Source organism: Ostrea edulis, chromosome 8, assembly GCF_947568905.1.
Source record: "Ostrea edulis chromosome 8, xbOstEdul1.1, whole genome shotgun sequence".
NCBI lineage: Eukaryota > Metazoa > Mollusca > Bivalvia > Ostreida > Ostreidae > Ostrea > Ostrea edulis.
In genome coordinates, this window is record NC_079171.1 from 76915395 (window position 1) to 76935948 (window position 20554).

The 20554-nt window shown below is 37.0% G+C and overlaps 2 protein-coding genes across 2 annotated transcripts in view; both read left to right on the top strand.

Annotated features, from left to right (window-relative positions):
• Positions 1-20554, top strand: part of LOC125657452 (uncharacterized) — a 228610-nt gene that overhangs the window by 81437 nt on the left and 126619 nt on the right. The gene's annotated exons all lie outside the window — the stretch shown is intronic.
• On the top strand, positions 13743-14388 carry LOC130049797 (uncharacterized). Its single transcript, XM_056147806.1, has 2 exons — positions 13743-13916; positions 14152-14388. Exons 1-2 carry the CDS (start codon positions 13743-13745, stop codon positions 14386-14388), a joined length of 411 nt encoding a protein of 136 aa, XP_056003781.1.

The following is a 20554-nucleotide window of genomic DNA, read 5'->3' on the forward strand; positions in this document are numbered from 1 at the left end:
GTGGCCTAAAGCCACAATAAATCATTAATAGAAAATATTCCAATAACTTATTTTTTTTTTTATTATTATTATTGTTTGATTTCTGATTGTTTAATCTATAATACATGTAAATACCATGATAAATTGCATTGTATAGGGGACGTTAGAAACTAAAATATTCTAGGTGCGAGTCAATGCTATCAAAACTCAGGTATACTGGAGCTTTCCTCCAGATCTAAAGACTGTTGGTCATCATATAGCCATGATTGTTATCAAAACATCTTTTGCAAACTTCAATCAACCTAAGCTCTATTGTTAAAAGTTTGATTGACAGGTGGCTTATCATTGATCACCATACAGGTAAAATTTGGGGGCGTTAACTTAAAGTGGGGTCTTTAATCATTATTAGTCCCCTCCTATTGGAAAAGTTGATTAATGGGAGTTTTGACCTTTGACCTGATAGAACACAGACTACCAATTATTTTCCTATACATTCCTTTTTAACCTAAAACTTCATATAAAAAATTCCACCACCTCAACTAACCTGAAATTTGGCACAGACTTAGAGCAATTCAAGTCCAAATATATTTGTGAATCTCAGGAAAATCCACCACACACAAGTCCTGTTATCAGGTTATGACACCCACAAGTAACCCCTACCCTGCATATTTCCCTTAATTTTTTTTCAGACCCTCTCCTTTCCATCTATGCCCTAGAATAACACAATTCCACCCCACACACATCCCCAAGAATTTTTAAGAAAAAACCTCTATTTATAAATTGGCACTAGACATCTACTTGATATTCAACTGTCCGAATTTACTCTTACTCTGAATACTCGAGTCATTTTGGCTTTACATTTTTTAAGCTTTCATTCTGATCACATCAATTTTTTTTATCCAAGAACGTAAAATACAGACCGTGAAATATTCGTTCAGCTCAGTAAATTTCATAAAACTTGACCAGTGACCCCCCCCCCTATTTCAAAAAGTAGATAAGTTAAAGCCAGTGTATTCTGAGAATATCTTCCCGTTCTCTCTGTAATTTCTGCTTCCCTTGTTAATAATAAGCTTAAAATGCCGACATCCTTAAAACATCATTGCTTACAATATCTTCCGTTCCATTTTCTGTTCCGCGTTTTAGCAACACCCATAAAAAAACTCATCTGTCCTAAATATTTCTTTCATGCAACTCGGCCAAAAGCAATTAACCAGAGAAATTTAAATAAATGGTACCTACGTGTAATAGCGCTGTACCCGACAGTCATTTTCGCTAAGCATCTGCAAATATAACCTATCTGTCTGATCATGCTGATTCGACGTCCATCTTCGTTTTCGCTGCAAGTGTCTTCTGCTTCTTCAAGAAAGACAACTCTTGTTTTAGCAATCGCACATTCTCGGGTCTTTCCGGTAAGCGGAAAATTCATATAGATATAAGATAAAGATTTTTAAAGAACTTTTTGTACCAAACAAAGTGAGAGAAAATAGAAGACTCCGAAATGACAAAAGAAAAAAAGAAAGGAAAACATTAGTCTAAAATGTTCTACCATAGGGGATTGAGATCACGTGCCTTCTACATCCATCATCGTAAATTCTCTTGCAGCTAAACAAAATTATAAAAAATTTCAAAGTGTCATTGACTAGCATGCAATTTTTCCTGTGAAAATCCCCCCTTCCAATGTGGATCAGAATATTTTCAGTTAAAGGATTAACACCCCCCCTCCCCCTCCTAACACCCCCCCCTCCCCCTCCTATACAGGCCAATACAGGGGCGGATCCGAAACATTTACCAAGGGAGGGACGCAACACTATATTGCACGTTTTCCGCCAATGAAGTTTCCTTTTAAAAAGAATATCTGCTTTTTAAAATCAACCAAAAAGAGTGGGGGGGGGGGGGGTTAAACCCCTAGTCCGTTATTTCCCGCCCCTCTAGATCCGCGACTGATGAGCAGCAATACGCGATCAAGAGAGTGATCTATTCAGTGTTTGTAAGTGACATAATGATATTTACTCAACAACTAAAAACGGAGAAATTTCATTTTTTCTTTCTTGTTTTTAGAATTTTATTGTCAGACTTCAAAAGGTCATGTTAATTAAAGCAATATTTTTCAAATCAAACCCAAACCCCGATCGAGGAAGTTTCCTTACTTAAAAGTGAGTTGGAGTGTTTGTATTTGTATCGAGGTAATTGAAAAAATCAATCTAATCAATAATTATAAAATGAAGTATGCTACTACAAGGGAAATGAGAATATTTTTTTTTTCATAATATGCTTAGATGTAATTCATTTTTGTTTTCGTGCATTTCTTTTCATTTTCCCGTCTTTTTAAAATGTTTGAATACTTAGAAAATCAATACAGTGTGTTATTATCAAATTCAAACATCAGTTTTATCATGTTGCATTTATTACACATTACCGAGAACTGCATCCTATTAAAACTTCCCGCTATTTTTGAGTAAACTAGGGAACGAATAATGCGATATTTGGGCGATATTCAAAGACAATTGCTCTGCATTTCTTGGCGGGAACCTCCGTGTCCCAACCATGGCGTTTCATTACGTATAAAAGTATGCGAGCGGACCAATCACTAACATCTAAGGATCATAACTAAAGAGAGATAACTCTGAATCAAAACTTTCCAATTCATTTCGCCAGAGTTGTCTTTCTTTGATTTTCATTTAATAAATATCTGTTGACACTCCTACGTGCAGGGGTGGAACCAGGAAATGTGGTTACGGGGGCGCCACTTTATGAGGCGGTGGGTCCTGGATTTTACACATTTTATGGGGCTTGAATATTTCTCCTATTAAGTCATTTGTACTATTTTCTATCATTTTCATAAGGTGAAAATAATAAAATGACCCAAATTTTAAGTGTTTTTTGGAAAAAATTAAGTTCTCCCAATAAAGTAATTCAAGAAATCAAAGGATTTTATCATTCATTTTTCCGGGAGGGGAAGAAATTATTGCTTCTTTAATCGTTTAGTACATTTTCTGAAACAAGATACCGCGATTTACCTTAAATTTGAAAATTGGGGGGGGGGGGGGGGGGGGGGGGCGGCTGCTCCCCCTCTAAACTAAATCCGCCACTGACTTGGCATTAATATGTTTGTAGTCTTTTGTAGTTTTAATTGATAAAACGAATTGATAAAATGGTCGGTTATGGAGTCAAGCCTGCAAGAGTAGAACCGACACCTGTAATTACACTCGTGGATATATTGTCTACGTGTTAACGTGATTTAGGACGAACAGTCTGATTTCGGATTGAGAAAAGCAGCCAATTAAATAGTACACGTGTTACACCCTAAATCGTCGCCTCATCGTTGTCGAGACGATTTGGGATGACATTTCACCGACGATTTGGGACAATATTGAATTATCATTAGGGACGACGATTTTGGGATGTCCTAAATCGTCGACCGCCAATTTTTAGGATGAATTACACAGAAGTTATTTCATTATACTCTCTCTTATATGGGGGGGGGGGTACATGAGTTTCGCTTGGTCTGTTTGTCTGTCTGTCCTCACTCATATCTCTGGTGTTTGTTAACCTATTGGGCTAAAATTTTGTATGTAGATTACAAGTGACCCTCTGACATGTCTCCCCCAAAAATATGGAAAGAGAGCGAATAGGCGTAATCTAATACAATCTGATGTCACTAACAAATCTTTACCAGACCTAACAACCACGTGATCAGCAGAATGACCCTACAACAAAAGGCAAAATGATTTATTTTCGGACATCTCTCTCTCTCTCTCTCTCTCTCTCTCTCTCTCTCTGTGTGTGTGTGTGTGTTATTCCTCCTTAAATTTCTCTGTGTGTTATTCCTCCTTAAATTTCTCTGTGTGTTATTCCTCCTTAAATTTCTCGGGTGTGTTATTCCTCCTTAAATTTCTCTGTGTGTTATTCCTAAGTTTGTGTTAACAACTATTCTGTAGTAGCCTGGATTGAATACTATTCATATTAGATAGCCTTTAATAAAGAAAATACATGTATGTACGTTTCATGCATGTATATCTTCATTTGAATCAGTTGTAAATGATACAAGGGATTTTCAAAAGGTCAAGGCCAGTGCAGACGATAGTGTTTTTAAAGTTGGAAGTCAAAACTTAGGTAAAATTACATCTTAAGCATGAGTCCTGTTGCAGGATTTCATATAAGTGAATATAATACGAGTTTTATTGACACCCCCCTTATTGAAAGTTTCTGCCAAAAGTATCTATAGATGCGTGCAAGATATTGCCACTGACAGAAAAATGTAACACCATCATCCAACTGTACTAGTTTTTTTTTTCCATTAGCTGTTTCCCTTGGGTAAATTTCATGAGATTTGACGAATATATCAATTTATGACAACATAAACAACACACCGTCATAGTTCAGCATCAATACACACTTCAGAATGTCTAAGCCTTTGAAATTTTCATGATTTTTTGTCTGAGGCGGACAGAAAATGAAGTAGGCGGCCATTTTTAACCACTGTGTTAAGACTTAACACAGGTACTGGAGGTGCGTTAAAACAGTGTTAACGCAAACTCGCATTTTGAAAAACAGTTAATCACATGGTTAACTTTAACACAGAAGTTAACACCGAGTTAACACTGTGTTAAAGTTAACCAGCTTTCGAAAAACCGGGCCCTGGTGTGTTATTCCTCCTTAGATTTCTCTGTGTGTTATTCCTCCTTAAATTTTTATGGTGTGTGATTCCTTCTTAAATTTCTCTGTGTGTTATTCCTCCTTAAATTTCTCTGTGTGTTATTCCTCCTTAAATTTTTATGGTGTGTGATTCCTTCTTAAATTTCTCTGTGTGTTATTCCTCCTTAAATTTCTCTGTGTGTTATTCCTCCTTAAATTTTTATGGTGTGTGATTCCTTCTTAAATTTCTCTGTGTGTTATTCCTCCTTAAATTTCTCTGTGTGTTATTCCTCCTTAAATTTTTATGGTGTGTGATTCATTCTTAAATTTCCCTGTGTGTTATTCCTCCTTAAATTTCTCTGGTGTGTTATTCCTCCTTAAATTTCTATGTGTGTTATTCCTCCTTAAATTTTTATGGTGTGTGATTCCTTTTTAAATTTCCCTGTGTGTTATTCCTCCTTAAATTTCCCTGTGTGTTATTCCTCCTTAAATTTCTCTGGTGTGTGTTTCTGTCCCTGAAACCACGTTCCGACCGGAAAACCTACCTATCTCTTAGCACAACATAGTTCTGTATAGACTTAGACAAGTATCTAGATGTCTTAAGATTTCTAACAATCTTAAGATTGTCTTAAGATATGACAGTTTTGTGAAACAGCTATGATGGATCTTATGACAAATTGTGGACTTTTGTGAAACTGGCCCCAGGTGTTTGAGCGTGTGAACGTTCGCTTTGACTTTTGATTTTTTCGGTTTTGACTTCGCTTTGTATACAAGTCCAGATATTTCCCAGTTATATTATAATTAAAGAAGAACAATTGTTTAGAGTGTACACTTTTTATTGAATGAACAATAAATTGAACACAATTTTTAAAGTCCCTAGAACGGTTCAAGCCCAGTATTCCGACGGTCCGATAGTCCGACGGGCCGGTAGTCCGACGGTCCGATAGTCCGACGGTTCAATATTCCGACGATCCGATAGTCCGACATGTTGACCATCACCAAAAATGTTAATTAATAGAGTTAAAATGTATTGATGTCAGGCATTATTTTATGGATATTACCAGAAACCGCCAAAATCGATACGGCCTGATTATAAATCAGACAATCAATTTCTGACCAAAATCATTCAAGTGTGAACTTTAGGCGGAGTAGAAAGGCCATATATAAATATATTATTCGTTCGGACGAATTAGCTATTTGTTCCCACGAAATAGAAAATCGTTCGGACAAATTAGCAATTTGTTCGGACGAATTAGCTATTTGTTCGGACAAATTAGCAATTTGTTCCGACGAATTAGCTATTTGTTCGGACATATTAGTAATTTGTTCGAACAAATTAGTAATTCGTTCGGACGAATTACCGATTTGTTCGGACGAAATAGAAAATCGTTCGGACAAATTAACAATTTGTTCGGACGAATTAGCTATTTGATCGGACATATTAGTAATTCGATTGGACAAATTAGTAATTCGTTCGGACGAATTATGGATTTGTTTGGACGAAATAGACATTCGTTCGGACAAATTAACCATTTGTTCGGACGAATTAGCTATTTGTTCGGACGAATTAGCAATTTGTTCGGACGAATTTGTTATTAGCTATAAGGCAACGCCAATGCCGTAGTCAAATACCGTAAAGTGTTGGTAGGAGAGCACAAAACTTAGATTGGGACACATGCTAAAATGGGATTCAATTCCGTCATGAAGATGGCGACGGTAACCTACATAATCACCCCCAACCCCTGAAATAAGAAGCTAAAAATTGTAGGAATCCCTACACCCTGCTCAGTCTTAAAAGTTTGAAGTAGGCCTCAAGTCCCCCCCCCCCCCCCCCCCCCCCATCCACGGGCAAAAGTTTATTAAATAAAAAAAATCTGTATAACGGGGCATAACACAATCAATAAGGAAATAATTTTTTGTATGGAACGACAATAATGCAATTATGCGCCAATCAGAGCCTATATAAGTTTTTTCAACGGAAATCTGTATATCCGAATTTTACACCAATTTTATGGTATACTTTTCTTTATAGCAAATAACAATTTTTGAACAGAAATTTCTTGCACTAGAATTAAGGGGAGGATGTTATCAAACAACATTTGATATAAAGATGAGGATCTCGTTTGGGGTCCCAGAAGTGTAAGGAGGGGGCACATACATACTCTTGTCCCCACTCCCTACTTTTGAAATTGTTAAGGGGACACGAACAGGCGCGTGGCATCGTTTTTGAAAGAGGGAAGCTGGGGGCCAGCCAGAAAGGATTAGTGGGAGGGGTGGGGGGGGGGGGGGGGGGCAGCCGAACCAAAAAGAGTTTTAACATGTAAAAAAGGAGAAAGAAATTTTTTTTAAAAAGTGGGGAAGGGATCGCCCCTCCCCCCTCTGTTGCTACGTCCCTGACGAGTATCCGCTGTCAGCCCTCCCTACAAGCCTATAGATATCGGCATATATATGATGAAAATGTTCCTTAAATTCAGCATACATACATACAGACAGACAGACATACATACAGACACACACACAGCGAGTAGGAATGAATGAACCCACAGGTGATGGAGAAAGGAACGAAGTGTAATCAACCGTGGGCTTCCGACGATGCCGAAATATATACATGAAGATGTAGGTGGGTACCTGTAAAGTGCGAAACGAAACAAAATCTACCGAAACGAAAACCACCGGAATGAAATGAAACAGATTGTATAACCGAACTCTTTTATTAGAAACGGTATCTTAGGCCCCTGTGAAAATTACCACATATAAATAAAATTCGCTTCCCCTTTGATATAGGCTTTCAGCTTGACTGATACACAGTTTTAAAAGCTGGAATGGCGGCGGGGGGGGGGGGGGTAAGCAAAATGTACATATCCGAAGTTGATTAAATAACATGTGCAATTAGTTTCAGATCAATAAATTTCAGAACGGAGAGTTACAGTCTCAGAGGTCTGGCGAAACACACTAAACAAGGGGTGGGGTCGCTGGCGTTGGATCCGCTTTTGGGTATAAATACATTGTTTTAAGAAACTGGTGTCTGAGAAATTTGAAAGCAGGAAGAGCTCTTAACCTTTTATTTTATCTCTAACTGCTGAGGTGCGAGTACTTTCAATAATGGAAAAAGTTAGATAGTATACCATATTATATGAATGCAATTCGGTAATATATATATATGTGTGTTATTAAAAATTATCATTGATATGTAGTGAGTTTAAATATAACTCTATACATTTGTTTTGTTGCTAGGACGGGGAATTGAAAACGGGACGGAAAACAGAATTTTTTATGCAATAATATCAGGAGGAGGTCAGCATTTTGTAAACTCAAAAGGCTTATGAACAAGGGAAGCAGAAATTGCAAAGAGAACGGGAAGACACACTCAGAATCCACCGTTTGATATACTACATACAAATACACAATATCCACATGTATACATAGATTTGACTTTAGAGCAAAAAATACTGAAACGTGTATTTATGCCGAACTGTAACCCTCTGTTCTGAAATTTATGGATCCGAAACTAATTGCACAGGGTATTCAATCAACTTCGGATATGAACTTTGTGCTTACTCACCCTCTTCCAACTTTTAAAACTTTGTATCTGTCAAGCCGAAAGCTTACCACAATGGGGAGACAAATTTTATTTATATGTGGTAACTTTAACAGGGGCTTAAGATACCATTTTTAATTATTATAATTAATAGAGTTCGGTTATACACCATTTTTAATTATTATAATTAATAGAGTTCGGTTATACAATCTGTTTCGTTTCGTTTCGGTGGGCTTCGTCTCGTTTCGGTGGGTTACGTTTCGGTAGATTTCGTTTCGTTACCCGATGTAGGTCGAACCCGTTCAAAGTTTTCCCACTGTGCGATGTTTTGCTCTTGTGACGTAAAAAATCGCTCTGGCACACGGCACTTAATCCTGTTTTCTGCTGCCGATTACATAGCGATCTCTTGTATATGCGGCCACAAATTATCGGAGTTTCGGACTCTCGGACCGTCGGACTACCGTACCGTCGGACTATCGGAGTGTCGGACTATCGGACCGTCGGACTACCGGACCGTCGGACTACCGAACCGTCGGACTATCGGACCGTCGGAATACTGGACGGTCACCCCCTAGAACGGGGTACTTTCGTTTTGACTTCTCGGAAAAGCGGCTATTTTCTGAAAATCGATTTGACTTTGTTTTGTAAAATAGGTTTTTACACAATGAGCTCAGATATTTGGCAGTTTATAATGAATCTGGTCGACAGGCTAAGAGTTTATGGATATTTTCACAATATTGTGTGGTTTGAGTCAGATCTTTACAGGTGAGATAAGCTGTACAGGTGATGTACAGGTTCTTACAGGTGGGATAAGTTGTACAGGTTCTTACAGGTGAGATAAGCTGTACAGGTGATGTACAGGTTCTTACAGGTGGGATAAGCTGTACAGGTGATGTACAGGTTCTTACAAGTGGGATAAGCTATATGTGTGAAAATTTCCTTGTCAAATGCTAATCAAATAATGATATATCATATCTTTTTCATATCAAATCGCTCTCCATTTTTACATATGGTTTGCGTGAAGGTAATAATTCATATTGTGACCTTGAAATCGCCTCTCTATATTCTGATCCCGATTATCACTGTGTTGTAAGAAAATCTAATTTACATAATTATTGCGAGTGTAAAAGGGCAACGATATACGATGTATGGTGGTGTATTGAGTGTATATATTTATATTCCTGTTACAAAACGAATAGTTAGGACAAACTTCTGACACAAAAAGACCACCTCCCCGCATATGATTACTTCTAGCATATTCTCAAAAATCAAAAAGTATGCTGCATTAGATGCATTTTAAACTTCCTTTTATCAGAGAATTTGCTCCCAGTTAATGTAAAGTAAGTGTTCTTTTTCAATGTAAAAGGGTCGGCTTGCCTATACTTAATATCATTACCCTTTTGCAATTATCGCAATCATTTTTGTTGGTTCTAATTCATAATGACATTGAATATTATCCATTTATAGAATCCCTTAAAGATTGTTTTATGTGTGTATCTTGCTTTATTTTTGTGTGGGGCGCCTTAATTTAATGAAAAACAATTTCTCGCAAATAGTAAATAAAGTGCACCGCCACGGCACATGATACGCCCGTCACATATTGTTAACAGTATAGATTGTACCCATTAAACATTTTTTATATCACCTTAATTAAATGTCACAGTGACCTTAAAGTAGGATGCGACACACCTTCTACCTAAGATGCATTAGTTGACCAATTTTGGTGATTCTAGGTCTAATAGTTTTCAAGTTATGAGCCGGACAAGTTTTTGCCATATATTGCCATATCTTCTTAATGAAAAGTCACAGTGACCTGGTTTTAATGTGCGACACACCTTCTACCCAAGATGTATCTACAGACAAAGTTTGATAATTCTAGGCCTTGTAGTATTTAAGTTACGGGTCGGACACGAAAAAGCTAACAGATGGACGGACAGACGGACGGACATGAACGCCATACCATAATACGTTCCGTCTTAAGACGGGCGTATAAAAATAACCCATTTTAAGTAGCAATCTATGTTTTTCACTCTGTTAGGAAATTTGAACAGATGTTTGCATATATGTCATGATCTGAACGGTATCTTCCTGATTGATGATACACGTTAGGTGTGTATAGAGATTTATGAAAGATGAAGATAACGAGCAGTGATAAATCTCATAACTCCCATAAGCAATACAAAGTAGATAGTTGGACAAACACGGACCCCTGGACACATCAGAGGTGGGCCCAGGTGCCTAGGAGGAGTAAGCATCCCCTGTCGACCGGTCAAACCCGCCGTGAGCCCTATAAACGGAATTATCCACAGTCAAAATCAATGTGCCAAGAACGACCTAACAATCGGTATGAAACACGTCAAACAGCATTTGACCCAATGATAGGGTGTATTGACGAACTAGATCGTTATAACGACCATATAATTTGCGAAATGCTGATTTCAATCGAGACTGTTGAAATCCATGTACCATCAACTTGTTTGTCAGAGATCATGCAAATGCTGATAAAACTCTGTGTTAAACCCAAAGTGAAATGAAATATGAACATATAAGAAATCCTCTCACCCAAAAAATGACTGGGGTACTAAACGGCAACCGATTCATTTACATCGAATCACTCAAAGAGGGTACCTTCCTACCCAAAAAGAGCTATTGTGCTGGTCTGTCATGCAAAATTTACCATCGAGGTCAGCCCAAACAAGACACAAAATTATGCAGAATTTGCTGGAGTAAAGATCATTTCAGCTCGGAATGTCCGTCAGAACAGAAATGCAGGGTCTGCTTGTCGGAAGGTCATGAGCCTGGGCAACAATCTTGTCCGGGTTACATTCATAAGCAAAGGGGAGTAATACCCTTCTTTGGTAAAGAAGACCCACTGTCCAATTCCTATCCATGCAATATAAATGTCTTTAATGAAAATTTCAAATCATCCGAGCACGCATTCCAGTGTGCTAAAGCCCTACTCTCGGTGACATTGTTGCCACAGAAAAAATCAGGGAAGCATCCATCGCACGGGATGCCAAATTCATTGGTAACAAAATAATACCATCTGATAGTTGGTTAAAAACCAGAGAACAAGCCTCGGAAGAAATTCTATACAAAAAGCTGCCCAAGTTGAACATTTTGCAAAGGCGATTGACAACAAAAGGAGCATTCATTCGATCAAAAGCGAAATGGTTAGAATCGTCGGGGGATACAGCATATTTTCTCAGACTAGAAAAAAAATCATCAAATTTCAAACGCGATTAATTGTCCAGGGGCGGATCCAGGAATTGCAGTTACGGGGGGGGGGGGGGCACTTTATGAGGCAGGGGGTCTGGGGGCCGCCTTGAGGCGAAGCCCCCGGAAGCTCCTGGGTTTTACAGATTTTAGAGGGCTTGAAATATGTCTCCTATTTAGTCATTTGTACTATTTTCTATCATTTCTAATAAGGTGAAATTAATAATATGACGCATATTTTAAGGGTTTTTTTTGAAAAAAAATTAAGTTCTCCAAATGAAATTATTCAGGAAATCAAAAGATTTAGTCATTTATTTCTCCGGGAGTAAAAGAAATAATTGCTTCTTTTATCGTTTAGTACGTTTTACTAAACAAGATACCACGATTTACCTTAAATTTAGGGGGGGGGGGGGGCGCCGGCTACCCCCCCCCCCTTAAATCCGCCACTGTTGTCTACAACAAAACGATAAAACTTGCTCAAACAATGACGAATATTTAGAAAATATTGAAATGATCAATAAAGTAGTAAATTGATTAGATATATTTTAGGACACGATCATGCTAAATGTTATAAACTTAATTGAGACGAAAAGATTGGAAAACTCACCAAGACACTAAATACATGGAAATCTAGAAAACTAACTCTTTTTGGAAAATGCACAGTAATAAATGCATTAGCACTGTCTAAACTATTATACGGTGCAAGGATCCAAATGAAAATTCTATAAAACAAATCAACAAAGCTATATTCAATTTCTTGTGGAATAAAACATATGAATAAAAAGAAAAACCCTTATTGGACAAATTAAAGATGGGGGATAGGAGTAGTAGATATTAAAAGCAAATTTCAAGCCTTAAAGGTCATGTGGATCAAACGTCTATCTAATTCAAATGCATCACAAAATGACTTGTTTTATTCTTTATTTGATTATTAACAAAATAAAATATTAACCCAAGAGCCAAGTTATATCCTAAGTCTAAGGCACAAAGAATAAGCAAGAAATTAAGACACTGTTGACAAATATTCCTACATTCTATTGCGAAGTGATCAGCTATTTCAATAAATGCAAAGCTTTACAGAATATCACACTTATATCGACCGATGAATGTTTTGTCTCAACCAATTTGGTTAAATACACTCTTTAGGTACAATAATGACACACTTTGTTTCAAAAATTGGATTCAAAGTAAAATATTACATGTAAAGGACCTTTGTGATGAAAACGGAAAATTGAAATATGTCATATCTTAAAAGTGAAAGCCAACTGGCTATGTGAATACACAATTCTGAAAATAAAATTGAAACACAATTTCCTTGCCAAAAATCCATATATATTAACATCAAGGATGTCGTAAATGTACATTTAAGAAATAACACAACTGTATTAATCAAGGAATTAAATAGTCAAGAAATTTATAATGTTATTATGTCCATGAAATTTGTTTTGCCAATAAATGAAAACAAATAGTCTAGAGAATTAAACTGTAGTTTTAAGGAATTTAGAAATTCACTTTATATTTTCTAGAGCAAGAAATATCTGAAACAAATCAGTAGCGGAATTCAATTACAAATTATCACATAACTTGACACACTGTAAGTTGTCACTGAGCAAATGCCAAAAGGAACAATGCAGCTTTTGCCAATTATGTAATGTTGTAGAAAATTCAAAGCATTTACTCTTTGAGTGCAAAAATGTACAATATGTTTGGAACACTGTAGGGAAATATTTCAATTTCAAGATTACATGGAAATTAATTGTTCTAGGTTTTTATCTACAAGAAAACAATACAACAAACAGCTACAACAATGTGATATCTTTTATTGTTATGAAAATACATAAATTTAAAATGAAATGTAGATTTGAAAATTGTGAAGAAAGTATTCATGGTCTCATGGTGTATATTAAGAAACAGTTATTTTATGAGTTCTATGCATGTGAAAAAATCAAAGCAAATTACATGTATTTCTATAAAATACTAAAGGATATTGCTTAAAAGATATAATGTATAATAAATATATATATTTTTGTCTGCATTGTAATAAGTTGTCCTTCAAGATAAACAGGTCGGGGGCACAAACTTGGACTCTGAATTATGTGACCCCTGACTACATATATAATATAATATTGTACAATATTCTTATTATTATCTTTTTACTTCTGAAATTGTATGTATATGAATTACATGAACTAAATGCCTTTCTTTCTAATCGAGGGGGTCCCTGGCACCCAAGGTGGAGACTACTTAGCGGATATCTTCGGATATTTTACCCCAAAACTAGAATTATGTACTTACGTAATAAAATCAATGTCAACTGTGAAAAAGCAAAACAAAACAAAACGTCAACACCACAGTCAACAGGAGACCAGACAAAATGGACATCAACACCACAGTCAGCAGGAGACCAGACAAACTGGACATCAACATGACAGTCAGCAGGAGACCAGACAAACTGGACATCAACATGACAGTCAGCAGGAGACCGGATAAACTGGACATCAACATGACAGTCAGCAGGAGACCAGACAAACTGGACATCAACATGACAGTATAAGCAGGAGACCGGATAAACTGGACATCAACACGGCAGTTAGCAGGAGACCGGATAAACTGGACATCAACATGACAGTCAATAGGAGACCAAACAAACTGGACATCAACATGACAGTAAGCAGGAGACCGGATAAACTGGACATCAACATGACTGTCAGCAGGAGACCGGACAAACTGGACATCAACACCAGTCAACAGGAGACCGGATAAACTGGACATCAACACGGTAGTCAGCAGGAGACCGGACAAACTGGATATCAACACCAGTCAACAGGAGACCGGATAAACTGGACATCAACACGGTAGTCAGCAGGAGACCGGACAAACTGGACATCAACATGACAGTAAGCAGGAGACCGGATAAACTGGACATCAACATGACAGTCAGCAGGAGACCGGATAAACTGGACATCAACATGACAGTCAGCAGGAGACCAGACAAACTGGACATCAACATGACAGTATAAGCAGGAGACCGGATAAACTGGACATCAACACGGCAGTTAGCAGGAGACCGGATAAACTGGACATCAACATGACAGTCAATAGGAGACCAAACAAACTGGACATCAACATGACAGTAAGCAGGAGACCGGATAAACTGGACATCAACATGACTGTCAGCAGGAGACCGGACAAACTGGACATCAACGGATCCCAGCTAAAGCAAGCCAGTGAATTTAAATACCTGGGCAGCATTTTCACAGAAAACGGCAAACTAGATCGAGAAATAGAGACAATATGCCAGAAAGCTAATGCTATCAACTTACCCCTTTCCTGAGACACCCTGACGTTTCATATGAGCAACAAGGCGAAACTCAAGAACGTCATGATCTTTCTTGTCCACATACCGGTACATCAGCTATACATTAATATTATATCCAGAGAAACAAAACAGAAACAAAGCATAAGCTGAAAGTATGTAGTATGAGAGAGAGAGAGAGAGAGAGAGAGAGAGAGACAGAGAGAGAGAGACACAGAGAGAGAGAGAGACAGAGAGAGAGACAGAGAGAGAGACAGAGAGAGAGAGAGAGATACAGAGAGAGAGAGAGAGAATTTCATTTGTGATGTTGCAGCACGCACACTCAAGGACTTCTCAGTGCATCTTGCTGTGTACACACAGTATTTAAGCCACAAGACAATAGTGGTTTGTATCATACTATTATTTTCAATAAAACCAAAATATTTTTCTTTGCAATAGCTATCTGTAAATCAGTCTTATCTTCCAGAAAATGCTCAAATTCTGCTAGGCAAAGAAAAAAAAAAATCAGACTCCCATAGATTATGTTCTATTGTTCAAAATGACAATGATTGCAGTACTTTGAATAATTTTTTTTTTTTGAATTTGAATAAAAAAAAAAGAGTTTATAACTAAGATTCGGTTTATAATTCTGTATTGAAACCATTGGATTTTGCTATCTTTTGTCACCCTGAAGAGTATTTTATGAAGTATTCTAAAAGTTCACTCCATTTTGTTTTGCCTGATGTGATTGAGGTATTTTGATTTATAATGTCATAAAAAAAGCTTTGATTTGTTGCATTTCAACCCTGTATATATGTTTGACATAACCAATGGATTTGTGAGCTGTTTGATAGTTTTGTCACAGCCACAAATTTTTCACTCAAGCCTTAATAGCGTGAATAATAATATCATATTCTAATAAATTAATCTTTGTATTTGGATAAGTATTGCAAAACGATTCAAAACCAAGAAATGAACCATCTTCATTGATTATATCATTAAGTTGTCTGATGCCGCTGTCCAACATTTGTTTATTATAAAATGGTTTTCCACCAATATGAATATTTGGGTTATCAAATAGAGGTGCATCAGCAGCAACATCAGACTTTTTACTAAGGTTGTGCAATGTAAGCCATGATTAAATACATCTATCCAAAATTTATTTTTCAATGTTTTCAAGAATATTGTAATGTATTCAATTCCACAGTTTATTAATTTGCTGAAGACTAACTATGGAAAAAAAATGTTCCATCCCTCTATTTGAAAACACGAGATATCTTATCCAGAATAATTTCATAGATGCTATAAATGCCATTAGATGTACCATTTTTAATCCCCCATCTTCATATATTTAACAATGATCTCCGTTTTGACTCTATGTGTTTTATTATTCCATATAAACAAGAACAATATATTTTTTAATTCCTTAAGAAGGATTTGGGATTGACAGTAAAATGTGGTTTAGTAATGGTAAGGCCAGTGTCTCACAATACCTGTAATTTTCCCTATGGGAGTTATAAACCTTTTCTCCCATTCTTTGATTATAGATTTAATATGTACTAATTTTGGTTCATAGTTTAATTATGGTATCGTATTCAATTCCATGTCAAAATGTATTCTTAACAAAGTAAATCTGGTGGTACCCCACCTAAGCCTGTAATTACTATATATTTTTTTAACTTAACCATATTACATGAGTTTTTGCACAATTGATATATAGTCCAAATATTTCTGAAAAACAATCTAAAGTGTTAAAAGTTTCTACGAGAGATTCTTCACTTCCATCAATGATAAGTGAGGTGTCATCAGCCAATTGTGAGATTTTTTTCTACATTACATATAATAATGCCTTTGATATTCTTATTCATTCTGATTTCGATTGCTAATATTTCTGCACATATCAAAATATACATAGTGATAATGGATCTGCCTGTCTGCAACCTCTCTGAATAATGATTCTATCGGAGATTTTGATTGATTGCTGATGTAACGTCTGTATCAAAAATTGATATCCAATTCCTAATTGAAGGGTCAAAATTAAAACGTTTTAGTGCTTTTTATATAAATGTCCATGAATGAGTATCAAAGGCTTTTTCAAAATCAATAAGTAGTAATAATCCAGGTATATTTTATTTTTCAGTGTAGTGCATTATATTATAATCAAGCCTTGTATTTTCCCCAATATATTTATTCAACGCCATTTTCTTACCAACAGTCACACACCAGTGCCAGACATGGTCTCCAACAGACGCCCTCCACAGGAAGCTGGCCACATGCGAAATGAAACCTCCAAGAAGAGCGGTGAACAAGACAAGACGAGACAAGATCAGAAATGACGTCATAAGAGACATGGTATGAGCAGCACGTCCTAAATCACATCGAGCACCAGAGGATCAAGTGGTTCAGACAACTAGCACGGATGTCTCCAAACCAACCATCTCTTCGGACATATATAACTTCAGATACTCTGGCTGGGGAGCCAGAGGACGACCAAGGCAACGCTGGAGCGACTCCGTGGCAGACACCCACAGAGCTTACGAGATGTCCCTCCTCCAGGCTGCAAACGGCTGTATCTCCCCGCGACACTCACCGGTACAAGCGGCAGGAAAAAAGAAAAGTAAGTATTCCAATGAAGAGTTTCTACTCCATATTGTGATCCCAACCTATCCCAAAAGGGTCACGACCAAACCATGAAAAAGGGTCAAAGATCATGGAATGAAATATAAGGACATGCCAAAAGGAATCTATATATAAAATATGAAAGTTCTTAACTTACAAAGTTCTGGGAGATATTGCCTAGGTTAACTGTTCTTAAAAGTAGGTCAATATGTAAAACTTATACAGTACCAATTTTGATGCACCAGATGCGCATTTCGACAAATAATGTCTCTTCAGTGATGATCAACCGAAATGTTTGAAATCCGAAATAACTATGAAGTTTTAGAGCTAAATATAGCCAAAAACAGCGTGCCAAAAAATATCTTGGGTCAGAATCTTCGGTATCAAAGGAATGGTCATGTCACAAGGAATGCATACTCAAGATATGAAAGATACATCACTCACCATTCAAGTTATGAGCAAGGTTAAACTGTAAAAACTCATAGGTCAAGGTCACAGGGTCAAACATTTTGAACTTGTTTTGCCAAAAGCAATCTATATACATATTTTTAACAGGTAGGGTTGTTGTCATAATCTGAACAAATTTGAATTTGCAGACTCTGATGGCCTACACATAACCATATAATGCTTATATAATCTGCACTACCTGCGGATGCTTATATGACTAATGATGGTCCTGTTGTTCTTGAGAAGATACTGAAACAGGTTCCCAATATCTCCCCTTGCAAAACGTCGACCCCTATTGCGACTACACCTACCACCGGAGGCCATGATTTGAAGAACTTTGAATATGTTCTATGTCAGCAAACTTTCATGTAAATTTCAACTGTTCAGGCCCTGTGGTTCTAATGATATTTAAGTGACCCCACCTTATTTTTGCCTTTTCTTGATTATCTCCCCTTTGAATGGAGCATGGCCCTCCATGTGAACAAAAGTGAATCCCCTTGATATACGGATGATTTGTGCCAAGTTTGAATGAAATTGAAACAGTGGTTCTTGAGATTTTCAAAAGATGCCACAAAACACTTATAAATTCTTCATCATCTCCACTTCATAAAGGGGCGTGGTTACTTCATCTGGTCAAATCTAAATCCGATCAAGGATGCATTGTGGCAGGTTTGGTTGCAAGTAAACTTATGGGTCTAGAAAGGAAGTCAGAAAAGTTTAAAGTTTACGGCCGTGCGGAAGCCGGAAGAATAGTGATAAGAAAAGTCCACTTGAGCTTCAAGCTCAAGAGAACCAATAACAAAACACACATAAAAACGTCACATACAATTTTATTGTTTGATTTCTTTTCTAGTCAATAAAGACAGGATATATAGGAATGTCTTCAAAATGATAAAAGTATATGTAACTAAAGCACTGGTTTGACTAGGTCCGAATAAACATATCGGTTTTGAAATAATCAATAAACTTTGACATGAACTCAGAGTTCTAACAATTAGTAGTTCTAACAATCAGTAGTTTGGCAAGACAAATCGTAAAAGTTTATATCAACAAATAAAAAATCGGTATAGTGCAATCACCGGTAAAGCTAACCCCCCCTCTCTCTCTCTCTCTCTCTCTCTCTCTCTCTCTCTCTCTCTCTCTCTTCATGCACACACACGTACATAAACATGCACGTTCACACAATACATTGTTTGAATTAAAAACATTTACTTCAGTCTTCTCAACAGGAAGCAACAAGATACCATCTTAGAATACCAGGAACTGAAATTAAAGCCATTATACCGGTGCATGTACGTTACAATGGCACATGAACGGTTATACCGATACCGGCTAAATCAATACATATTCCACATAACAATAGATATAACGGTATATACCTGTCATTACGTCACGGTTACAGGTATATATATACGGTTAAACCGATGTATTCATGCCGGTATCTATGCTGTTACATTCGTACATAAACTAACATACCGGTATACAAGCATAAATATGTGTTCCATATCCTAAGCGAATCACTATTTTCCTCAAACTCGATTTTCTTTATATATATATATATATATATATATATATATATATATATATATATATATATATTTAATTTTCAAGACATGAAGCTTGCTGAGTTTCTGTTGAAAAAGTAAAAAAAAATTAATAAAGAAGAATTTGAAAAACCCGGTTACCATGGTTACTAACATGGGGCCTGTCTCTTTCTCACAATACAATGGCAGGCTCTCTCTCTCTCACAATACCATGGCAGGCTGTCTCTCTCTCACAATACCATGGCAGGCTGTCTCTCTCTCACAATACCATGGCAGGCTGTCTCTCTCTCACAATACCATGGCAGGCTGTCTCTCTCACAATACCATGGCAGGCTGTCTCTCTCTCACAATACAATGACAGGCTGTCTCTCTCACAACACAATGGCAGGCTCTCTCTCTCTCACAATACAATGGCAGGCTGTCTCTCTCTCACAATACAATGGCAGGCTGTCTCTCTCTCACAATACAATGGCAGGCTGTCTCTCTCTCACAATACAATGGTAGGCGGTCTGATTTTGTTTGTTGCTGTTTATAGTGAACTTCCCTCAGCTGATGTTAACTCTATTGAAATATACATTTACATGCAACAGGCATAAGTGTTCAATCGAAATGAAACATACAAGGAAATGTTTTATGACTAAAAACTTGCAATCAGAATCGTTCTAGGTGCATCGAAGTGATGATTGGGAGAAAAGAGGTTCCCGGGAATAAAATGTAACAGCCGAGGTAGTGATGATTGGGAGATAAGAGGTCCCGGGGGATAAAATGTAACACCCGAGGGAGTAATAATTGGATGGTAGGAGGTTCTGGGGGATGAAATGTAACAGCCGCCTGAGTGTTAGGTAACAATATCTTAGACCAATAATACTAGAATAATTGATAATATACTTGATCAGTCAGTTGACTCTGCACAGTGTGATGTACGTTCATGTTTCCTCTTTAGGTTACAGATCTTATATTCTTGTTCTCCTTAAGACTTTGATCATTCAGTAATATGTTAATAACAACAAACGCAATCCCCAGTGTTGTCAAACGCCGACCTATCACAATACGGTTATAATCAGTAAATAATGAATTAAAAGTTAAAAAAAAAACAAACGGGCCCGGGATAGATCTTCCCCCGGAAAGATGGGCCTGGCATAGAATTTTCCCCAAGGAAGAATTAACCCGGGCCCAATTCCCCCTTGGAAAAACCGTCCTAGTGTAGAATTTCCCCCTAAAAGACCCCTTCTTACATTTTCTTACATTTTAGCTATGTATCCGTTTCCAGTTCTAATACTA